At 44.5% G+C, this 20,258-nt stretch overlaps 1 protein-coding gene across 1 annotated transcript; it reads left to right on the plus strand.

The window, feature by feature from the left end:
• Window positions 1-899: 899 nt before the first annotated feature.
• LOC100942630 (nucleophosmin-like) lies at window positions 900-1,526 on the plus strand (the record flags this gene model as incomplete). The annotated part of the gene is made up of 2 exons (XM_012808505.2): window positions 900-1,186; window positions 1,271-1,526. Coding segments are annotated over 2 exons (507 nt in total), but the record flags the coding sequence as incomplete, so codon positions are not given.
• Between the last annotated feature and the right edge of the window lie 18,732 nt (window positions 1,527-20,258).

Consider the following 20,258-nt stretch of genomic DNA (forward strand, 5'->3'; position numbering starts at 1 on the left):
TTATAAAAGATCAAATGACAACATGTGCATGGATTCATCTCTAGGTTCTCTTTTCTGTTCTATATATCTATATCTCTATTTTTGTGCCAGTACCATGCTGTTTTGATCATTATAGATTTACAGCACAATCTGAAGTCTGGTAATGTGATACCACCTGATTTCTTTTTGTTTCTAAGTAATGCATTGGCTACTTGAGGTTTTTTCTGATTCCACATAAAATGAAGCACTATTTTTTCAAGCTCTTTAAAGTATGACATTGGTGCTTTAATGGGTTGCATTAAATCTGTAGATTGCTTTGTGTAGTATGGACATTTTAACAATGTTGATTCTTCCCAGCCATGAGCATGGTATGTTTTCCGTTTGTTACATCTTCAGCTATTTCTTTTCTCAGAGTTTCATAGTTCTCATTATAGAGATTTTCCACTTCCTTTGTTAGATAAATCCCCAGGTATTTCATCTTCTTTGGCACTACTGTAAAAGGGAGAGTGTCCTTAACTTTATTTTCAGCTTGACTATTTTGCATCCTTGACTATTGTTGGTATATATAAAAGCTACTGATTTGTAAGTATTTATTATGTATCCTGAAACACTGCTGTATTCCTTGATCACTTCTAAGAGCTTTGTAGTTGAGTCCGTGGGGTTTTCCAGGTATAAAATCATGCCATCCATGAAGAGTAAGAATTTGACCTCCTCTGACCCCGTTTGAATACCCTCGATCCCCTTCTCTTGCCTGATTGCCATGACTAGGACTTCCATTACTATGTTAAATAGCAGTGGTAACCATCCTTGTCTAGTTGCAGATCTGAGTGGAAATTGGCTGTGGGTTTTCTTTTTTTTTTTATTATTAAAATACTGAATTTATTTCACATGTATATTTTTGTCTCCCCACCATTTCCATATCTGACCACCACTACTACTATGCCCACTTAGTAGCTGTGGAAGAAGATGCAGAATCAGAAGATGAAGAGGAGGAGGATGTGAAACTCTTAAGTATGTCTGGAAAGCGATCTGCCCCTGGAAGTGGTAGCAAAATTCCACAGAAAAAAGTAAAACTTGCTGCAGATGAAGAAGATGATGATGATGAAGAAGAAGAAGATGACGATGAAGATGAAGATGATGGTGATGATGAAGAAGAAGATGATGATGATTTTGATGATGAGGAAACTGAAGAAAAAGCTCCAGTGAACAAATCTGTGCAAGACACTCCAGCCAAAAATGCATAAAAATCAAACCAGAATGGAAAGGATTCAAAACCATCAACGCCGAGATCAAAAGGTCAAGAATCCTTCAAAAAACAGGAAAAAACTCCTAAAACACCAATAGGACCTAGTTCGGTAGAAGACATTAAGGCAAAAATGCAAGCAAGTATAGAAAAAGGTGGGTCTCTTCCCAAAGTGGAAGCCAAGTTCATCAATTATGTGAAGAATTGCTTCCGGATGACTGACCAGGAGGCTATTCAAGATCTCTGGCAGTGGAGGAAGTCTCTTTAAGGAAATAGTTTCAACAGTTTGTTAAAATTTTCTGTCTTATTTCATTTCTGTAACAGTTGCTATCTGGCTGTCCTTTTTATAATGCAGAGTGAGAATTTTCCCTACCGTGTTTGATAAATGTTGTCCAGGTTCCATTGCCAAGAATGTGTTGTCCAAAATACCTGTTTAGTTTTTAAAGATGGAACTCCACCCTTCACTTGGTTTTAAGTATGTATGGGGCGAGAAGGCGGATGGAGATAAACGACTACTGCTCCAAGGAACAGCCGCGCAGGACGGAATCACACCAGGCGGCTGTGGGTTTTCTATAGATGCCCTCTGTCAGTTTAAGAAATGTCCCATCTAAGCCTATTTTCTTAAAGTGTTATAATCAAGACCAAATACTGGATATTATCAAAAGCTTTTTCCCTTAATTGATAGAATCATATGATCTTTGTTTTTTTATTTTGTTTGTGGTATACTATATTTATAGATTTACATATGTTGAACATCCCTTGTAACCGTGAGATAAAACCAACTTGATCACGGTGTATAATTTTATTCTGATGTATCATTGAATTGTGTTTGCTAGGATTTTATTGAATATTTTTGCAATGATATTCATTAATGATATTGGTCTAGAGCAGTGGTTCTCAACCTTCCTAATGCTGCGACCCTTTAATACAGTTTCTCATGTTGTGGTGACCCACAACCATAAAATTATTTTCATTGCTACTTCATATCTGTCATTTTTTTTGTAACCGTAATTTTGCTACTGTTATAAATCATAATGTAAATATCTGATATGTAAGATGACCCCTATGAAAGGGTCATTTGATCTCTAAAGTGGTCACGACCCACAGGTTGAGAACTGCTGATCTAGAGTTTTCTAGTCCCTATAGGAGGTACCCTGGCTGAAAATTTCAGATTAGCCAATGTATAAAATCACCACTTGTGAGTTTTTGTTGTTGTCATAATAAATCACTGGACTTAGGTGCTTAAAACCAACACAAATTTATTATCTTACAGTACTGGAGGTCAGAAGTCTGGGAAAAGCCTAATTGGAATAAAACCAAAGTGTCATCAGGCTATGGTCCCTTCCAGAGACTCAAAATCCAGTTCTTTGTGGTTGTAAAATTGCAATCTTCAATTTCTTTCTGGCTAAAAACTGAGGTCCTTTCTCAGTTTCTAGAGGCCTCCACATTTCCTTGGCTTGTGTTGCCCTCACTCCACCTTCAAGGCCAGCACCAGTGGGTCAAGTCCCTACTTTGTATCTCTCTGACCTTTCTTTTTTCTTCCTCTACTCTTTAGGACCCGTATGATTAGACCGGGTGCACCCACATAACCCATGATAATTCACATCTCAAGGCTCATAACCAAAAGTCCAAAGTCCCTTCTGCCATGTAAGCTAATATTGTCATGGGGTCAGAGATTAGTGCACTGCCACAGCATCAGAAAGAGAATTAGTGTAGGTAGTGATAACAGGTCATGTGGGTCTAAACCTGGGGATGTTTTAGAATATAGAGGTTGGAGAGATGAGAAAGAAACTGGTAAAATCAGGCTGGATGTGGTGGCTCAGACCTATAATCCTCCCACTCTGGGAGACCCAAGAGGGTAGACTGCCTGAGCTCAGGAGTTCAAGACCAGCCTGAACAAAAGCCAACTCCCCATCTGTAAAAATAGCCCAGTGTTGTGGTGGGCACCTTTAATCACAGTTACTTGGGAGGCTGAGGGAAGAGGATCACTTAAACTCAAAAGTTTGAGGTTGTTGTGACTTGTGACACCATGGCACTCTACCAAGAGTGTCAAAGTGAATCTTTGTCTCAAAAAAAATGAAAAAATTAAAAAAAAGAAAAGAAAAGAAACTACGGCACATCCCATAAGTAGGAGAAAAACAGTGGGGAGTGGAGAATGCAAGGAAGAGACAAGTTTTGGAGGAAGCTGACTCGGTGCCTGTGGCTCAAGTGGCTAAGGCACCAGCCACATACACCTAAGGTGGCAGGTTCGAATCCAGCCCAGGCCGGCCAAACAACAATGACAGCTGCAACCAAAAAATAGCCAGGCGTTGTGGTGGGCGCCTGTGGTCCCAGCTACTTGGGAGGCGGAGGCAGGAGACTCACTTGAGCCCAGGAGTTGGAGGTTGCTGTGAGCTATGATGCCACAGCACTCTACCCAGGGGGACAGCTTGAGGCTCTGTCTCCAAAAAAAAAAGTTTTGGAGGAAGCATGTGTCAACTGCTGCTGAGAGTCAAGGAAGCTGAGGCCTGAGGATTAATCATTAGATTTGATGGCATGGAGTTCCCTGGTGACCAGACAAGAGAAGCTTCAATGGAGTGGCCCAAGTCATGCATGGCAGGAAATAATTCAAGACAGAAAAGAAGAAGACAAATGGTTAATGCACATGTGAAAATATGTTCAACAATACTAGTCATTTGGGAAATGCAAGTCAAAAGCACTATGAGACAACACTTCCTACCAACAAGGGTGGCTATAATTTTAAAAATGGACAATAATTAGAGTTGGAAGGGTGTGGAGAAATTCTCAAATATTGCTGGTGGGAATGTAAAAATGGTAAGGATGAAAATGAAAGCAGGAAAGAATGAGAGGATGATGGAACACAAGCAGCTTCATGAAGGACAGCCCAATGGAACAAAGTGACTGGTCAAATGTCTAGAATGAATAAAAAGGAGTCAAAATGAGTGAAATTATGGTCCCCTGTGGATGCAAGTCATGCCCCATCACTTTCATCCAGGAGAACTTGCATGAGGGCTTTCACCTCTGGATTCAGCTTCTCCACCTGAACAGTGGGGACTCCTGCCTGGCAGAAGTGAAGAAGGTCTAAGGCAGAGACTAATGGAAAGCCTGGTGAATGATAATGTGAATTACATGTAAAGGGGTGAATGATTTGAGGGTGTGGATACTGATGTCCCTGACATGGCGGGGAGAACTCGGATAAAAACCCAAGACAGAGAACACCTCTTCTCTGAACATTTCATCTGCACTGAATGCAAGGTCCCTCATGCCAGTCCTTCACCCCACCAGGACCCCATTGTTTATTAAGGGGCAATTTCCCTTCCAACTGCCCACTATTCCCTCACTGATGAGCTCAGCCTGAGTTTCAGCATCTGACTCATGAGGCCAGCATCCTTGGGAGAGAAAAAACAGGAGGGTGTTCCCATGTGACTACACCAGGATTCCAAGGTCGTCTCACTCTATTTGGCTACTTTAACAAAATACCCCAGATTGAGTAATTTTTATGGAAGAGAAATCTATTTCTCACAATTTTAGAGGCTGAGGAGTCTGACACTATGCATCAAGGCCCCGGCAGATTCCAGGCCTGTGAAGACTTGCTCTCTGCTCTGCAGATGGCATCTTCCTGCGGCACCAACACTCAGCAGAAGGGCAAAGGGACTACACTGACTCCTAAAACTATTTCACAAGGGCACAAATCTCACTGGGGGACCTAATCACCTCCTAAGACCACACCTGTTAATGGTATCACATCGGGGATTAAGACGTGAGGTACAAGATGAATTGTGAAGGAACTCGGACCATCAAACCACAGCAAAGGTCTTCAGTGACTAGCGGTGAAGGGAAAAGACAGGAACTTTGGGATCATCCAGAGCTGGATTTAAGGCTTTGCTCTGCCACCAACTAGTTTGGGATGCCAGGTACCAATACCACCCCTAATAGGTCCGTACAAGAATTAGAAGGAATAATATTTGCAAAGTGCCTAAGACAGAAGAAGAAGAAAAGGAGGAGGAGGAGAAGAAGGAAGAAGAAGAGAAAAACTAGCTCATTATAGGTTGAAAAACCCAGGGTTTCGTTTCCTTTCTTTTCTTCCTGCCTTCGGAGGGATGGGAAGGTCAGCTGGGTGGTCACATGTGACATCCAAGAGCTGAGGGACATCAAGTGTTCTTGGAATTTCTTTCTTCAGTAGGTCCTTCATCTCAGGGATTCAAGGAATGAACCCATGAATCATGGATCAGTAGTAAGAGAGGATTTTATTAACAATGAATACTGAAGGAGTAAAAGGCACCAGAGCTTCTGGCCGATGGAAAGACCCAAGTCAGGAGTCTCTATGTGGGCTCTTTATCTAGGGGTATTAGATCTTAAGAATTACAGGTGGCCAGGACTTGGCAAATGGAAACATGTTTTCAATGTTAATGAGTGTTATGGACAAATGAATGAATGCAGTCCCTCCAACTCGGGGCAAAAGATCAGGGTGCTCCCTTCATAAAATTGCCAAGGCCTAGAAAACTGGGATGCCCTGTCCAGCCTTGAATGGGGGAACCTTGTATCACAAGCATGACCAGTCACCTGGGAACCAGTGCAGAGACAGGCACACTGGCAGCTTTCTGCTCAGCCTGAAGGAAAAGAGGTCAAAGATGCAGCCCTGTAAGGGGGCCCTCCCTGCCTCCCTCACCCATCTACCACGGAGCAGGCTCCTAGCCTTGCTTCACGATGCTCAAACACTGGGCAGAAACCCTGTCCAAACCTTCGCTTTCTGAGTTCAATGATGAGGCAGCTGAGCTGTGAGGGGAACCAAGAGACCCAGAAATCCAGGCTACAGAAGCGTCACAGCTGCTTATGGTACCAGAGTCAGCCCATTTCTGTGTAAGAGCTCAGACCCAAATCGGAGGCCTAGGAGGACCCCTGGAGAGGGAAGAAACACCCAACACCCTGGTGGAGTCTTTGCCAGGTCCTCAGGCAATAAGAGGCTAATGGTGGGGTAAGAAAGTCCCCTACTGGGGCCTCTAGCCAGATATAGTCAAGGGAGATCATCGTGTCCACCTCTGCCACCAAGGGAAGCCCTGCATGGAATGGGAGGAAACCGGCCCAGGCGCTCCACACCAAAAGTGTTCATCTCTTTGTCTCTGTCCTCCCCCAGCCCCACCACCCTCCTGAGGGAGCCTGCAGGGCTACACAAAATTGTTTGAGCTCTCTCATCCATGGTGCCGCCAGAAGTCACTGTGCTTTTCTGCTATGATGTAACTGTGCACGGTGATGTCATGCTTAAGTAACTGCTGATTGGCACTTTGCCACTCTTGTCCCCCTGGGTTTAAAATGCACAGGGCCCTCTGTTTGTGAGGATCTCCTCGGTAGCTCGCAGGCTACCAGGACCTGGTTAAGGACAGACTGTCCAGGCTGGCTCCCTGGCCATCAAGAGCTGAACACACATGTCACACCTGCCCTGGGCTCCAGAGTTCCTCTTCACCCGTCCATACCAGAATGTGTGCTGTGCAGAGCCAGGCCGCCCTGCAGGAACAGTCGCAGCTCCAATCCAAGGAACTTGAGTCAGTACTTTGCTTCCATAAAGTTCAAGGTATTCAGAAAGATCAGAGTGGGGAGACCCTTTCTAAGCCTTCAGGATTCAGACAGCCTCCATGAACTTTATCTTGGAAGGGGGCTCTGGACAGGATGGTAGGATTTCAACAGGCAGGGGTAAGGTTGAGGAACAGGGAAACTGTCGTTTCAGGCGCAAGGATGCAAGAGAAAACAGAAGAGGGTGAGGCAGGGTATGCAGCCAGCAGGACTACTGGGACTGTGGGCAGGATGAGAAGCCAGAGAGGCTGCCTCAGACCTTACCAACAGCTTTGCTGGTCAGAGCCCAGGCAGCACCCAAAAAGGAGAGTGGGGAGCATTGAAGATCGCTCTTAGCACCAAGTGTCCCCATCCTAGGCCAGGGGAAGATCTGAGTTGTTTTCCTAAGACAACCCCCAACTTTGGCCTCTTCAGGTCAGTCTCTGAGAAACAGAAGGCTGGGGAGGGCTTGAGGGAACGCATATTCCTCTTTTTACTCCACAGGAAGGTAAGTTCAGATCCATGAGCTAAGGCTGAGGCTTAGGTCCAGGTCAGCGCAGGTAAAAAGGAAGGCGCCTTGTATTGAGTTGTGGAATGTTTCCCAACCTCCCCCAATGCCCGCACACTGCTCAGTACACCCAGGCAAGGAAGCCTCAGGACAGCCCCTCGGGGGTCCCACCAAGCTGCCTCCTTTGACTCCAACTCAGTCCCCAGAACAAAGGTCCTTGCTCCCTCTTCAGTGGAGCAGTCCCCTGCACGGTTCCTGTACCTGGGCTCATATTCTCGGAATTACACACACTAGTGACATAGAGAAGTTGAGGGAACTTGCCACCTGCACAATCAGACAGGGTCTCCTTGGGAAGGTTTCCTAGACAAGTGCAGGAACCTGGTGGAGAACAGGTGAAGAGCTCTCGCCCAGCAGGTGTGAGGATCCTAAGTGTGAGGGCTGATTGGGCAGATGTCACAGAATGTAGCCAGGCCACAAGTATGTAGCCACCCATAGAGCATGTGGCTACTGAGTCAGAGTAACATAGACCAGAGACAGCTGGAGCTGGACTGGAGCTGGGAGAGGCAGGTGTCTGAGGCTTCAGGCTCAGAGGCCAAAGTCTCCAGCTTCCTCCAATTAATTCCTCTTCAGTCTGGCCTGGATTACGGATCTCACTGTGGACTGAAGTCAGAGGCCCCTCTTCTTGCACATGCAGGTCACCAATAACCTGGAATAAAAGACAGGGAGACCCTGGAGCAGCTGAGGGTCGAGCAGCCCAGAGGGACCCACGGAGCTAGGACCCACTGACTTGCTCTGCTTCTGAGATTCCCCAAAGCCCCCAGCATTACACTGACACGAGTTACAAATTTTGTTAGTAAATACTGTTGATTGTTCAGAAATAGATGAATAGGCAGTGGGGACAGAAGTGGTAGATGCCTAAGTTTGGAAGCCTAGGGCTGGGCAGTGACGGACCAAGAAGTACCCAGGCTGGCCAGGGGCCCCAACCTTGTTCATACCCACCTGAGGTTCCTGCTCCATCAGGTCTACATAGTGGACGTCACCAGCCTCAATCTTGTGCCCCTCCTGCAATCCTGCACCTGAGTCATACAGAGGCCAAACTAAAATCTGTGCTTTGAAGACCTCTGTCCCTCCCACTGACATGAACCCCAAAGCCATGGCAATGCACACCACCCCTCTGTAGAACACCCTCCTGGCACCCAAATTCAGGAGGAAGGGACCTGAGGTTCTAGTGGACAATGGGAGGTATCTGGGCCTAGAAGGAGAAGAGCAACCTGCCTTTTCCTGGTTCCATCTTCTTCTTCCTCTTCTTCCCACATGTCTTCCAAAGGTATAATCCCAGGATTAGCATCAAAACCACAGTAGCCCGATGCCTGGCCACAGCCAAGCCATGTCCCATCCACCTGAACCTAATTTTCCCAAACAAAGAATGAGCAAGATTAAGGCAGGAGAGAACCTGAGATACCCATTTTTCAGGGGAGACAGAGGGAGAAGCAGGCAGAAGGGTGCAAAGGGGTCCGGCACAGAAGCTGAAGAGGGAGGAGCAGGGCAGGTCCATTCATTCAGCCAGTCACCGAGCTGCAGCTTGTGCCAGTGATACTGAGATGAACAAGATGGTGTCCTAAAGCATCTCAGCACTAGGAGGGAAGGGAGAAAACGTCAACCTCCTGACAGAGGCACCCACTGCTGTGGGGTTCACGCCTTGTGCTCCGTCTTCAAGGGGGCCTCCCAGAGGAAAGGCTGGGAAGACTGAGTTTTAAGGGGGAAATAAGAGTTTCCAGATATCCCCGGGGTCACTCCAGGAATGGGAAACACCATGTTCAGGTAAAGGCTGTGTTAATTGCCTGGGAGTTGCCAGAACCCCACTGTGGCGGAAGTGGCAGGGACCAGGCAGGGAGCAAGGTCAGAGGAAGGCAAGAGTCTGGGGGCCACCACACTGAGCTGTGATGGTGTGCTTGTGTGCTGTCTTCTCTGTAGACAGGACTGCCTTGTGGCCATGCTAAGTGATAACCATTAGCTGAGACTCCAGGACAAGATCAGGGGAGAAGGTACCAGGCAGCTTGGTGTGACATTAACACTGCAGATCCTCTCAGGCTCCTGGAGGAAAGTTCAAGAGGACAGGGCTGTACACAAGGTATCTGACATTCCCTCATTCCACAAACACTGACTGTGAGCAAACTTTGCCAGAAGTTGGCGTGGCAAAGGGATTCAAAGGAAAACAAGACATGGCCTTGGCCTCAAGGCTGTCCAGTCTACAAAGAAGATAGCACACAAATACATCATCACAGCTCAGTGTGGTGGCCCCAGACACCTCCCTCAGAGGGGTCATAAGGGTAGGAAGGGCCACCTCACTTGCAGAGCCCTACACAGGATGAAAGCGGGGAGTGCAGTGCAGACTTACTAACGCAGGACTTCACACCAAGACCTTTAGGCATGAGGCCCTGTGCCACTGCCTCGTGTTCACCCCATGAAGCCCCCCTGGGGGATTCTTCAGTGAGAGTAAGTCAGGTGGTGAAAGACATGGGACTTGGAAAGCTGATGGGAGAGGACGCAGCATGTCCAGAGCTCAGAATCTTGCAATGGCAGGACACATTCAGGGAACTGCAGCCAGCAACATGGGTGAAGGAGCATCTAATCTCTGAATCTTACTGAGGGTGGGTGTAAGGATCAGGTTCCCACAGAGGACACAAACAATGACACAATCCCATCTGCTCTCCCCAGAGGCCATGCTGGACATCCAGTAGAGGACAGGTGAGGTGGGAGAGCTACAGGAAGGCTGCTGCCTGAACCAGCAGGGACATGGCGCTTGGGTGGGAAAGGAGGGCGTAGATGAGAGAGATAGTCAAAGACAGAAGCAAAGTCACTGTAATTGAGACCAGAGAGATAGCAGTGCTAGGACACATGGCAGAGAGAGGCCCCAGGGCTGTGCTCTTGATGTCCCTCCCCACTTACCTTGGGCACAGATGTCCCTAAGGTCTTTGGTAGCAGTTTTCTGGTCCACATGGTTGCTGATCACACAGGTGAAGCTGGCATTGGGCTGCCTCCGGGGCAGGCTCACTGCCAGGGTCCAGGAGTTGAGGGCTGGCCCTAGTGCCCCTTCCTGCTCCAGCTCCCTGCTCTTCCAAGTCACAGTCAGATCATCTGTGGTCCCTGAGGTCCTGCTCTCGACAGTCACATTGCACTCCAGAGTGACATTGCACCAGTCTGGTGTGAGGGATGGCAACCCAGCCCGGATGTGAGGATGGGGCACTGGCTCTGAGGCAGGATGGGACAAAAAAAAAAGAAGCATCACACGTAGAGAATACTACCCATTGTTCCTCACTCATTTCCTCAATAAAGCCATGGTGGACATCCTCTAAGGAAAGTGGGCGTATTTTCCAAAAAAATAGGTTTTCTAAACCTAAATACTGAGTTGATGAGAAGAACCCTGATGAATTCAGTTCTATGTGGCTTTTCTAGATTGAACAAGTCTTTAAAATCTCCCAAAGAAAGTAAGTAGTAGATATCCACCTACCCAAGGCCCATTATTTCTAATAAATTGGAGTCTTTCCTGGAAAGAAAAGAAGTTTGGGACATAAGGACTTGTCCTGCTCCCCAGGTCTGTCTCCTCCTCTCTGGATGAGATGAGGGCTAGGACTACACAGCCCTTCTGGGCAGGACTTCAGGGCAGCTGTGGGAGGCCAAAGTGGACATATTTGTAGGAGAAGAAGTGGAAGCAACAGGAGCGACATCTCCACATGTGCTGAGAACATACCCTGAACTTATGGCACAGACAGGAAGAGAAGTCAGATTTACAAGCCAGTCTTAGAAGTCACACAGGACCCAAAGGTGCAAAACCACTCTCTGTAGCAGGATATTTCCTTATGCAGGGAGAAACTTTAGGTAAAGAAAGACTTGGATAAACAGGTGTCCTAAGAAATGTTCCATGTGAATGTTCTCCTACACGTATCTGGGCTTCCAGAGCTGGGTTTGTGGAGTTTTGTGTGAGTGAGGGCCTGGGGCTGAGAGGAGAGAGGCCAGGAAGGATTCAATATGTGAATCCCAAATAAGGAAGGCAGAATACTTGCCCCAATGACATCCATGTTCTCCTGGGAACCTGGCATAGGCTGGTTTAAACAGAAAGGGGAATTAAGGTACCAAATAGAATTAAAGCTAACAATCAGCTTCACCTAACCTTCAAATATGGAGATTATACTGAATTATCCAGATGTGCCCAACATAACCAGAGGGAACTTTAAAAGTGAAGGAAGGAGGCCAGGGTTCACACCTGTAATCCTAGCACTCTGGGAGGCTGAGGCAGTGGATTGCCAGAGCTCATGGGTTGGAGACAGCCTGAGCCACAGCAAGACCTCATCTCTAAAAATAGCCAGGCATTGTGGGGGGCGCCTGTAGTCCCAACTACTTGGGAGGCTGAGGCAAGAGAATGGCTTGAGCCCAAGACTTTGAGGTTGCTCTAAGCTGTGACACCACAGCACTCTACGCAGAGTGACAAAGTGAGACTCTGCCTCAAAAAATAAAGTGAATGAAGAAAGGACAGATGAGAAGGGTGCAATGTGAGAAGGACTCAACCCACTGCAGCTGGCTTTAAAGATGGGGGAAGGTGGCCACAGCTAAGGGAGGCAGGCAGCCACCAGCAGGTGGAAAAGACCACAAATAGATTCTCACCTCCAGAAAGGACACAGCCTACCAACACTTTGACTATAGCCCAGTGAAACCTGTGTCATACCTCAGACTGCCAGCACAGTGAAATAGAACATTTCTGTTGTTTTAAGCTACTGAGTCATAGTAATTTGTTCTGGCAACAATAGAAAACTAATAGACAAATTAAGGAACACTAGTCACAGAAAGGATGATTGATGTTATTGGAAAAATTGCTATTCACCCAATTTCCATTTCCTCTCCCAAAACACTGAAATGATTTTCTCGATGAATCTCAGCTCTGCTGTCCATCTCTGGTGCCCTCACTTGCCCTGTTTTCAGGGGGACAGTAGAGTCTAAAAGGCTGTGTCTGAATACACCATGCACGTGGGACTTGTGTGACTTCTAGGAACCAAAGGAACTAAGCCATGGGATGGAGGGAAGGGTTATCACTCACCATAGACCATGAGGTAGAAAACCTGAGTGAATCCTTTTCCTCCAGTTAACTTGGCTTCAGCTCGGTACAGCCCACTGTCCTCAAGGGTCAGGTTCTCAATCCTCAGGGAGGTCATGTTGAGCACATGGACTCTTTGCTGGAATTTCTCCTGGAGGCTGACCCACCTTGGAGCCTGGTTGACCCCTGAGACTTCAAACATCACTGTGAAGTCTGAGTCAGGGCCAAAGCTCCATGACAGCTTCTCCAGCTTGGCATCTTCAGCTGCTCTTGGCTTCTTATTCACATGAAACAACACAGCACCTCCTCGGGTCCCCTCCTGGAAAGTGTAGGCTTCATAATAATTAATTCCAGGGCCATATGCCCCAGGACTCTTGGCCACAGCACTGCAGACAGCTGGGGCACTGCAGACAGCTGGGAAACAGGAAACAGGAGTGTTTTCTCATCAGGAACAAGGAAGACAACCACATAACTTTTCTTTCTAGTGAAATCCATCTAGAGTTCTTCTTTCTAAGAAGGCAGCTTAAGAGAATAAATTGGAAATAATCCTGGATCAAGTCTTGTTCTAGTGGAGTATAAAGCAGGTTACTTAAACTGCCTAATCTTCAGTTTTCTTGCCTTCCCCAAATGATAGCATGAATTCAATGAGATCGTGGGTCGAGAGAAGCTGGCACAGTTCCTGGCACTTGCTGAGTACAGAAATGTAGGAGGCAGCTTCTAAAGTAGTTCCCAAAGCCCTCTCCCTCCTCATGTGCATGTCAGTGGGCGACCCCTCCCCTGGAGTGCGGGCTGCTCCCAGTGACCTGCTTCTAAGGAAGGGAACAGAGCAGAAGTGAGGAGGCGCTTTTACCTGTGTGAAACCTTCAAGGTCTCATTCTTCCTCCCCACAGAGGAGACCCACACACACTACATTTTCATAACTACTTGAGAAAATTTTTGATGTATTGTCAAGGTTTATTTTTGATGGTTTATTTGAAGATTCATCTGGTAATATTTATTAACAAAGGAGAAAAAAGCACAAACACGAATTTAGTGTCCAGTGCTGCTCCCCAGGATACTTGTGAGGTGAGGTTACAGACATATTTATCAAAATCTGGGGTGCCCCAGACAAGGGAACATGTTCTTGCCAGGGGCAGGGGGCTGTTAATGAATTGTGTTCCTGGCTTGGCGCCTGTGGCTCAAGTGGCTAAGGCGCCAGCCACATACACCTAAGTTGGCGGGTTCGAATCCCCAGCCCAGGCCCGCCAAACAACAATGATGACTGCAACCAAAAAATGGCCGGGCGTTGTGGCGGGCACTTGTGGTCCCAACTACTTGGGAGGCAGAGGCGGGAGACTCGCTTGAGCCCAGGAGTTGGAGGTTGCTGTGAGCTGTGATGCCATGGCACTCTACCCAGGGGGATAGCTTGAGGCTCTGTCTCAAAAAAAAAAAAGAATTGTGTTCCTCAGAAAAGACATGTTGGAGTCCTAAACCCAGCAACTCAGAAGGCAACATTGTTTGTAAACAGTCTTTGCAGATAGAGTCATGTTAAGATGAGGTCATTAGGCTGAGCCCTACTCCCATAAGGCAGTGTGCTTACGCAAAGGGAAAATTTACACACAGACATGCACGTTGGGAAGCTGTGATGAGAGACATGGGGAGGATGCATGTGAAGAGGGAGGCTGGACTGACACCGGTGCAAGAAAAGGGACACCACAGACTGCCAGAAAACCCCAGACCAGGGAAGGGGCCAGGAAGGGTTCCCCTTCTATGGACTGAATATTTGTGTTTCCCCACAAGTTCACACGTTGAAGTTTTAACACCATATTTGAAGATGAGGCCTTTATGAAGTAAAGGTAAGTGAGAATACAAGTATGGGGCCTAATCCAATAGGATTACTGTCCTTATTGGAGAGTTTCCAAAGACCAACCAACTGAACTCTCTCCATGGACACACACTGTGGAAAGGTCACATGAGGACGTGGTCAGAAGGCAGCCTTCTGCAAACCAGCAAGAGAGCCCTCTCCAGAAATTGAATTGGCCAGAACCTTGATCTTCCAGCCTCCAGAACTGTGAGAAAACAACTTTCTCTCACTTAAGCCAGCCCATCTATAGCATTTTGTCATGCTTCACTGAGCTGACTAACACATAAGTATACTCCTGCAGGCTTTAAAGGACCACCACCCTGCTAACACCTTGATTCGGGCTTCCAGCCTCCTGAAGTGTGTGGCAGTACATTTCTATTGTTTTAGCTATGCAGTGTATGATATCTGTTATGACAATCCTGGGGAACTAATACAGGAGCTTGGGAAGGGTGGTACCCAGGGACTACATGTTGACACCTTGAATGACTCCTAGAAAACCAGGACAGAGCCCTCAAAAGCACATCACACAAGGTGTGAACTATGCAGTGTGACAGACCTGTGTTCAAGATCCAGACCTATCCTTTATTGGCTGGGTGATCTTTACCAAGTTCCTAAACCAGCAGTTCTCAATCTGTGAGTTGTGACCCCTTCAGACTGTATTAAAGGTTCACGGCATTAGGTGGTTGAGAACCACTGTCCTAAACTATCTAAGCCTTGAGTTCCCACATATGATGAATCGGGATAATAACTGTCAGTGCTCATAGGACTCCCATGAACATTAAATAAGATTCTATATCAGTAGTTCTCAACCTGCGGGTCACGACCCCTTTGTCCCCTTGGCCATATCAATGCAGCAATTAGGAAGGTTGAGAACCACTGTTCTATATAAAAGGGTATCTAAGATAAGATTACATTGTTTGCATTTGTGAGGTATAGTCCAGGTTGTATTTCAGCCCTTTGCCCAAGAGTTGTGCCATATATCCCTATACTGTACCTATCACATGGAAGATTCCTGAGCCTCTTCCCCCTCACCCCCTCTTACCTTCTTGAATTTAATTGTGTTTTTTCTCATGTGTGGGCCTATAGTTTTTCATCTAGTTTAAAATTAGTATAGAGTATATGGGATGCTTGTTTTTCCATTCCTGAGATGTTTTACTAGAGAGAATGGTCTTCAACTCCATCCACATAAATACAAAAGATGTGAAGTCTCCTTTTTTATGGCTGAGGACTATTCCACGCTATACATACACCACAGTTTATTAATCCATTCATGGGTTGACAGGCATGTGGTTTGTTTTCACATCTTTGTGCTTGTGAACTGAGCTGCTATAAACATTCAAGTGCAAATGTCCTTATGGTAAAATGATTTTTTTTCTTCTGGCTAGATACCTAGTAATGGGATTTGGGGATCAAATGAAAGGTCTACGTTTAGCTCTTTGAAGTTTCTCCATACTTCTTTCCAAAAATCCCACCAACAGTGTGTAATTGTTTCCTTTTTTCTGCACCCGCAGCAGCATCTGCAGCTTTGGGATTTTAGACATGGGCTATTCTCACTGGGGTTAGGTGATATCTCAGGGTGCTTTTGATTTATATTTCTCTGATGATTAGGGACAATGAGCATGTTTTCATGTGTTTGCTGGACATTTGTCTGTCTTCTGGGGAGAAGGATCTGTTCATTTCTCTTACCCATTGATTAATGGGGTTGTTTGCTCTTTTCTTGTTGATTGCTTGAGTCCTTTGTAGACTCTATTATTAGCCTTTGTCAGAGTCCTAGTACGTGAATATCTTCTCCCATCCTGAAGGCTGTCTGTTTGCTTTATTTATTGTGTCCTTAGCTGTGCAGAAGCTGAAAGATTGATCAGGTCCCATGTATTTATTTGTGTTATTGCTGCAATTGACAATGGGATCTTCTTCATCAAATGTTGCCCCAGGCCAATATCATTAAAAGTTTCCCTAACATTTTCTTCCAGAATTCTTATAGTTTTGTGTCTTACATTTAAATCTTTTATCCTGTGTGAATTAATTTTTGTAAGTGCTGAGAGGAGCAGAGGTAGTTTAAGTCTTTTACATGTAGCTAACCAGTTCTCCTAGTACCATTTACTGAATAGGGATTCTGTTCCCCCCGTATGCTTTTGTTTATCAAAAATCAGATGGCAATAGGAGGCTGATTTCACCTCTATTCTCTTTTCTGTTCCATAAATTTATGTCTCTATTTTTATGCCAATACCATGCTATTTTGACTACTTCTTATATAACCTAAAGTCTGGTAACAACATGCCTCCAGATTTGTTTTTATTTCTTAGAATTGCATTGGCTATTTGGGTTTTTTCTGGTTCTATATGAAATGAAGAGCTGTTTTTTCAAGTTCTTCAAAGTATGACTTTGCTAGGGTTTGGGGGGCTTTTTTTGGTTTTTTTGGTTTTTTGCAGTTTTTGGCCAGGGCTGGGTTTGAAACCACCACCCCCGGCATATGGGGCCGGCGCCTTATTCCTTTGAGCCACAGGCACCACCCAACTTTGCTGTTTTAATGAGGATTGCATTAAATTTGTTTAGATAGTATAGACATTTTAACAATGTTGATTGTTCCTAGCCATGAGCATGATATGTTCATAATTTGTCAACAGCGTGTGTTGTTTCTTTCCTCAGGGATTCATGGTTCTCTAGAGATCCTTCACATCATTTGTTAGGTATATTCCAAGGTATTTCATTTTCCTTGAAGCTGCTATGAAGGGAAATGTGTCTTTGATTTGGTGCTCAGCTTGACTGTTGTTGGCATATATAAGGCTTCTGATTTGTGGACGTTGATTTTATATCCCAGGACATTAATGTATTTCTTGATCACTTCCAAGCATCTCATGGTAGAGTCCCTGGGTTGTTCTAAGTATAAGATCATATCATTGGCAAAGAATGAAAGTTCGACCTCCTCTGTTCCCATTTGGATAACCCTTGATATCTTTCTCTTGCCTGATTGCATTGGCTAGGACTTCCAGCACTATGTTGAATAGCAGTGGTGATAGTGGACTTCCTTGTCTGGTTCCAGTTCTGGATGGAAACACTTCAGTTTTATTCCATTCAGAATGATGTTGGCTGTGGGTTTGTCACAGATGGTTTCTATCAATTTAAGAAATGTCCCATCTAAGCAAATGACATGAAGGCTATGTTAACTAGTTTGATGGAAATGTTTCAAATTGTATGTGAAAACCCTACACTGTACCCCAGAAGTGCATTAATGTACATAGTTACCATTCAAAAAAAAAAAAAAAAAAAAAAAAAACGGCCCCAGCCAAAACTGCAAAAAAATAAAAAAATACATTTGATGGCTAAGTGGCTCATCTAAATAAAGGAAAACACCAAGTGTTGGAGACTGTTCAGAGTAAGGAGAGTCTTGAACACTACTGGTAGATAGATTGGCACAAACTACTATGTTAAGCTACACGGTATCGTCCACTAAAGCTGACCACACAAATGCTGTAGGTTACAGCAATTCCAATTCTAGGCATAGAATCAACAGAAGTACATTGTATGTCCCCCCCTCCCAAAAAAAGTGCTAAAATGATCAGAATGATCATAGAAGCAATACAAGAACATTCATAATATTCCAAACTGGAAACTACCAAATATTCATTAATAATAGATAAATAAATTGTGCTGTATTCCCATAAAAAAAAAAAAAGAAAAGTCCCATCTAGGCATATTTCTTAAGTGTTCTTATCAAAAAAGAATGATAAATTTTGTCAAATGCTTTTTCTGCATCTTTTGAGATGATCCCATGGTCTTTGTTTTGGCTTCTATTTATGTGTTGAACTATATTTATGGATTTGCATATGTTGAACCAGTTTTGCATCCCTGGGATGAAGCCATCCTGATCATGATGTATAATTATTTAATGTGTAGGTGTATTCTATTTGCTAGGATTTTACTGAGTACTTTTTCATCAATATTTGGTGAGATAGTTTTCTTTTTTTTGTTGAGTCCTTACCTGGTTTCCTATCAAGGTAATATTTGCTTTGTAGTCGGAGTTGGAAGGAGTTTCTTCCTTCTCAATGTTTTGGAATAGATTCAGCAACATAGGTATTAGTTCTTCTTTGAAAGCTTGGTAGAATTCTCATGTAAAACCATCTGGTCCAGGACTCTTTTGTCTTGGAAGCTTTTTTGTTTTTGTTCCAAGTTGGGTGCCTGATACTGCTCTATTCAGGAGTTCTATTTCTTCCTGATTAAGTCTAGGGAGGGGGTGTGATTCCAGGTATTGGTTCATTTCCTCTACATTGTCAAATTTCTGAGCAGAGGGTTTTTTTGTTTTGTTTTTTTTTTTGTAGTTTTTGGCCGGGGCCAGGTTTGAACCTGCCACCTCCAGTATATGGGGCCGGCGCCCTACTCCTTTGAGCCATAGGCGCTGCCCTGGGCATAGAGTTTTTTACAGTAATCAGTGAAGATCTTTTGTATGTCTGTGGTATCTGTTGTTGATTGCCCTTTTTTGCTACTGATTGAGGTTATGAGAGAGCTTACTTTTCTGTTTCTAGTTAACCTGTCCAAAGATTTCTTAATTTTATTTATATTTTCAAAAAAACAACTTTTTGTTTCATTAATCTTATAAATGGTTCTTTCATTCTTAATTTCATTTAATTCTGAACTCATTTTGGTTATTGCTTTTCTTCTGCTAGATTCAGGATTGCTCTTCCTTTTCCAGTTCCTTGAGATTTTTCATTAGATTGTTTTCACTCTTCCGTTTTGGCGTTATGGGCATTTAATGAAATATAGTCCTTCTTAGGATTTCTTTAGCAGTATCCAACAGGTTTTCATAGCTTGTGGCTTCACTGTCATTTTGTTCAGGAATCGAATGATTTCCTTCTTCATCTTCTCCTTGATCTGTGCTTTAGCATAGAGTGTTTAGTTTCCATGACTTTTTGTGGTGATGAGGTTTTTGTTGGAGTAGACTTTTCTACCTTTATTCCATTGTGGTCCAAAAAGATACAAGGTATAATTTCTATTCTTTTAAACTTGCTGAGATTTAATTTATGTGCTAGGATATGATCAATTTTGGAGAAAGATCCACAAGCTGTCAAGAACATGTACTCAGTATGGTTAGGGTGGTATGTTCTGTATATGTCTGTTAAGTCCATTTGTTCTAGAGTCACGTTTAATTCCATCATTCCTTTTTTTAGTTTCTACAGGGAGGATTTGTCCAGTTCTGTCAGTAGGGTGCTAAAGGCCCAAGCTATTATGGAATTATAGGACATCACAGTGTTCAGGCTACTTTGGGTTCTTTTCATAAATTTTGGAGCATTTAAGTGGGATGCATAAATATTTAGGATTGAAATGTCTTCTTGTTGTATTGTTCCCTTGACCAGTATATAGTGCCCATCTCTCTTTCTTTACGTTTGTGGCTTTAAATCCAATTGTATCCACAAAAAGTATTGTGGTTTCTGCTTTATTTGATTGCAATTTGCCTGAAATATTGTTTTCCAACCCTTCTCCCTGAGTCTTGTTTTGTCCTTGGAGATTACTTGTGTTTCCTGAAGATAGCATATAGTAGGCTTGTGCTTTTTTATCCAGTTAGTCATCTTGTGCCTCTTCGGTGAAGAATTTAAGACATTCAAATTTACTAAGAGAGAATTGTAAGATGGAATGCTGTTCATCTTGATTTGTGGAGATCTGTTGCCTAGTTTTATCACTTGGGCCATTGTAGAAGCGAGGCTTTGTCCTTTAGTTTCCAGGTGTCCTATCTTTGCTGGTGGTTTATTGTGATGATCTTTGTATAGTACAGATCTGAGTAATTCCTGCAGAGCCGATTTTATAGTGGCAAATTTCATTGATGTTTGCTTGTCCGTAAAAGATTTGATTTCTCAGCCAGGCACAGCGACTCATGCCTATAGTCCCAGCACTCTGAGAGCACAAAATGGGTGGATTGCTTGAGCTCAGGAATCCAAGACCAGCCACAGCGAGAGTGACAAGGTCCCAAAACAACAGGTGCTGGTGTGGGTGCAGAGAGAAAGGAACTCTTATCTCTACTAAAAATAGAAAACTTATTTGAGCATTAATGTGGGCACCT

This window comes from Otolemur garnettii, unplaced genomic scaffold, assembly GCF_000181295.1.
Source record: "Otolemur garnettii isolate 467f Iridium unplaced genomic scaffold, OtoGar3 scaffold00091, whole genome shotgun sequence".
Classification (NCBI taxonomy): domain Eukaryota; kingdom Metazoa; phylum Chordata; class Mammalia; order Primates; family Galagidae; genus Otolemur; species Otolemur garnettii.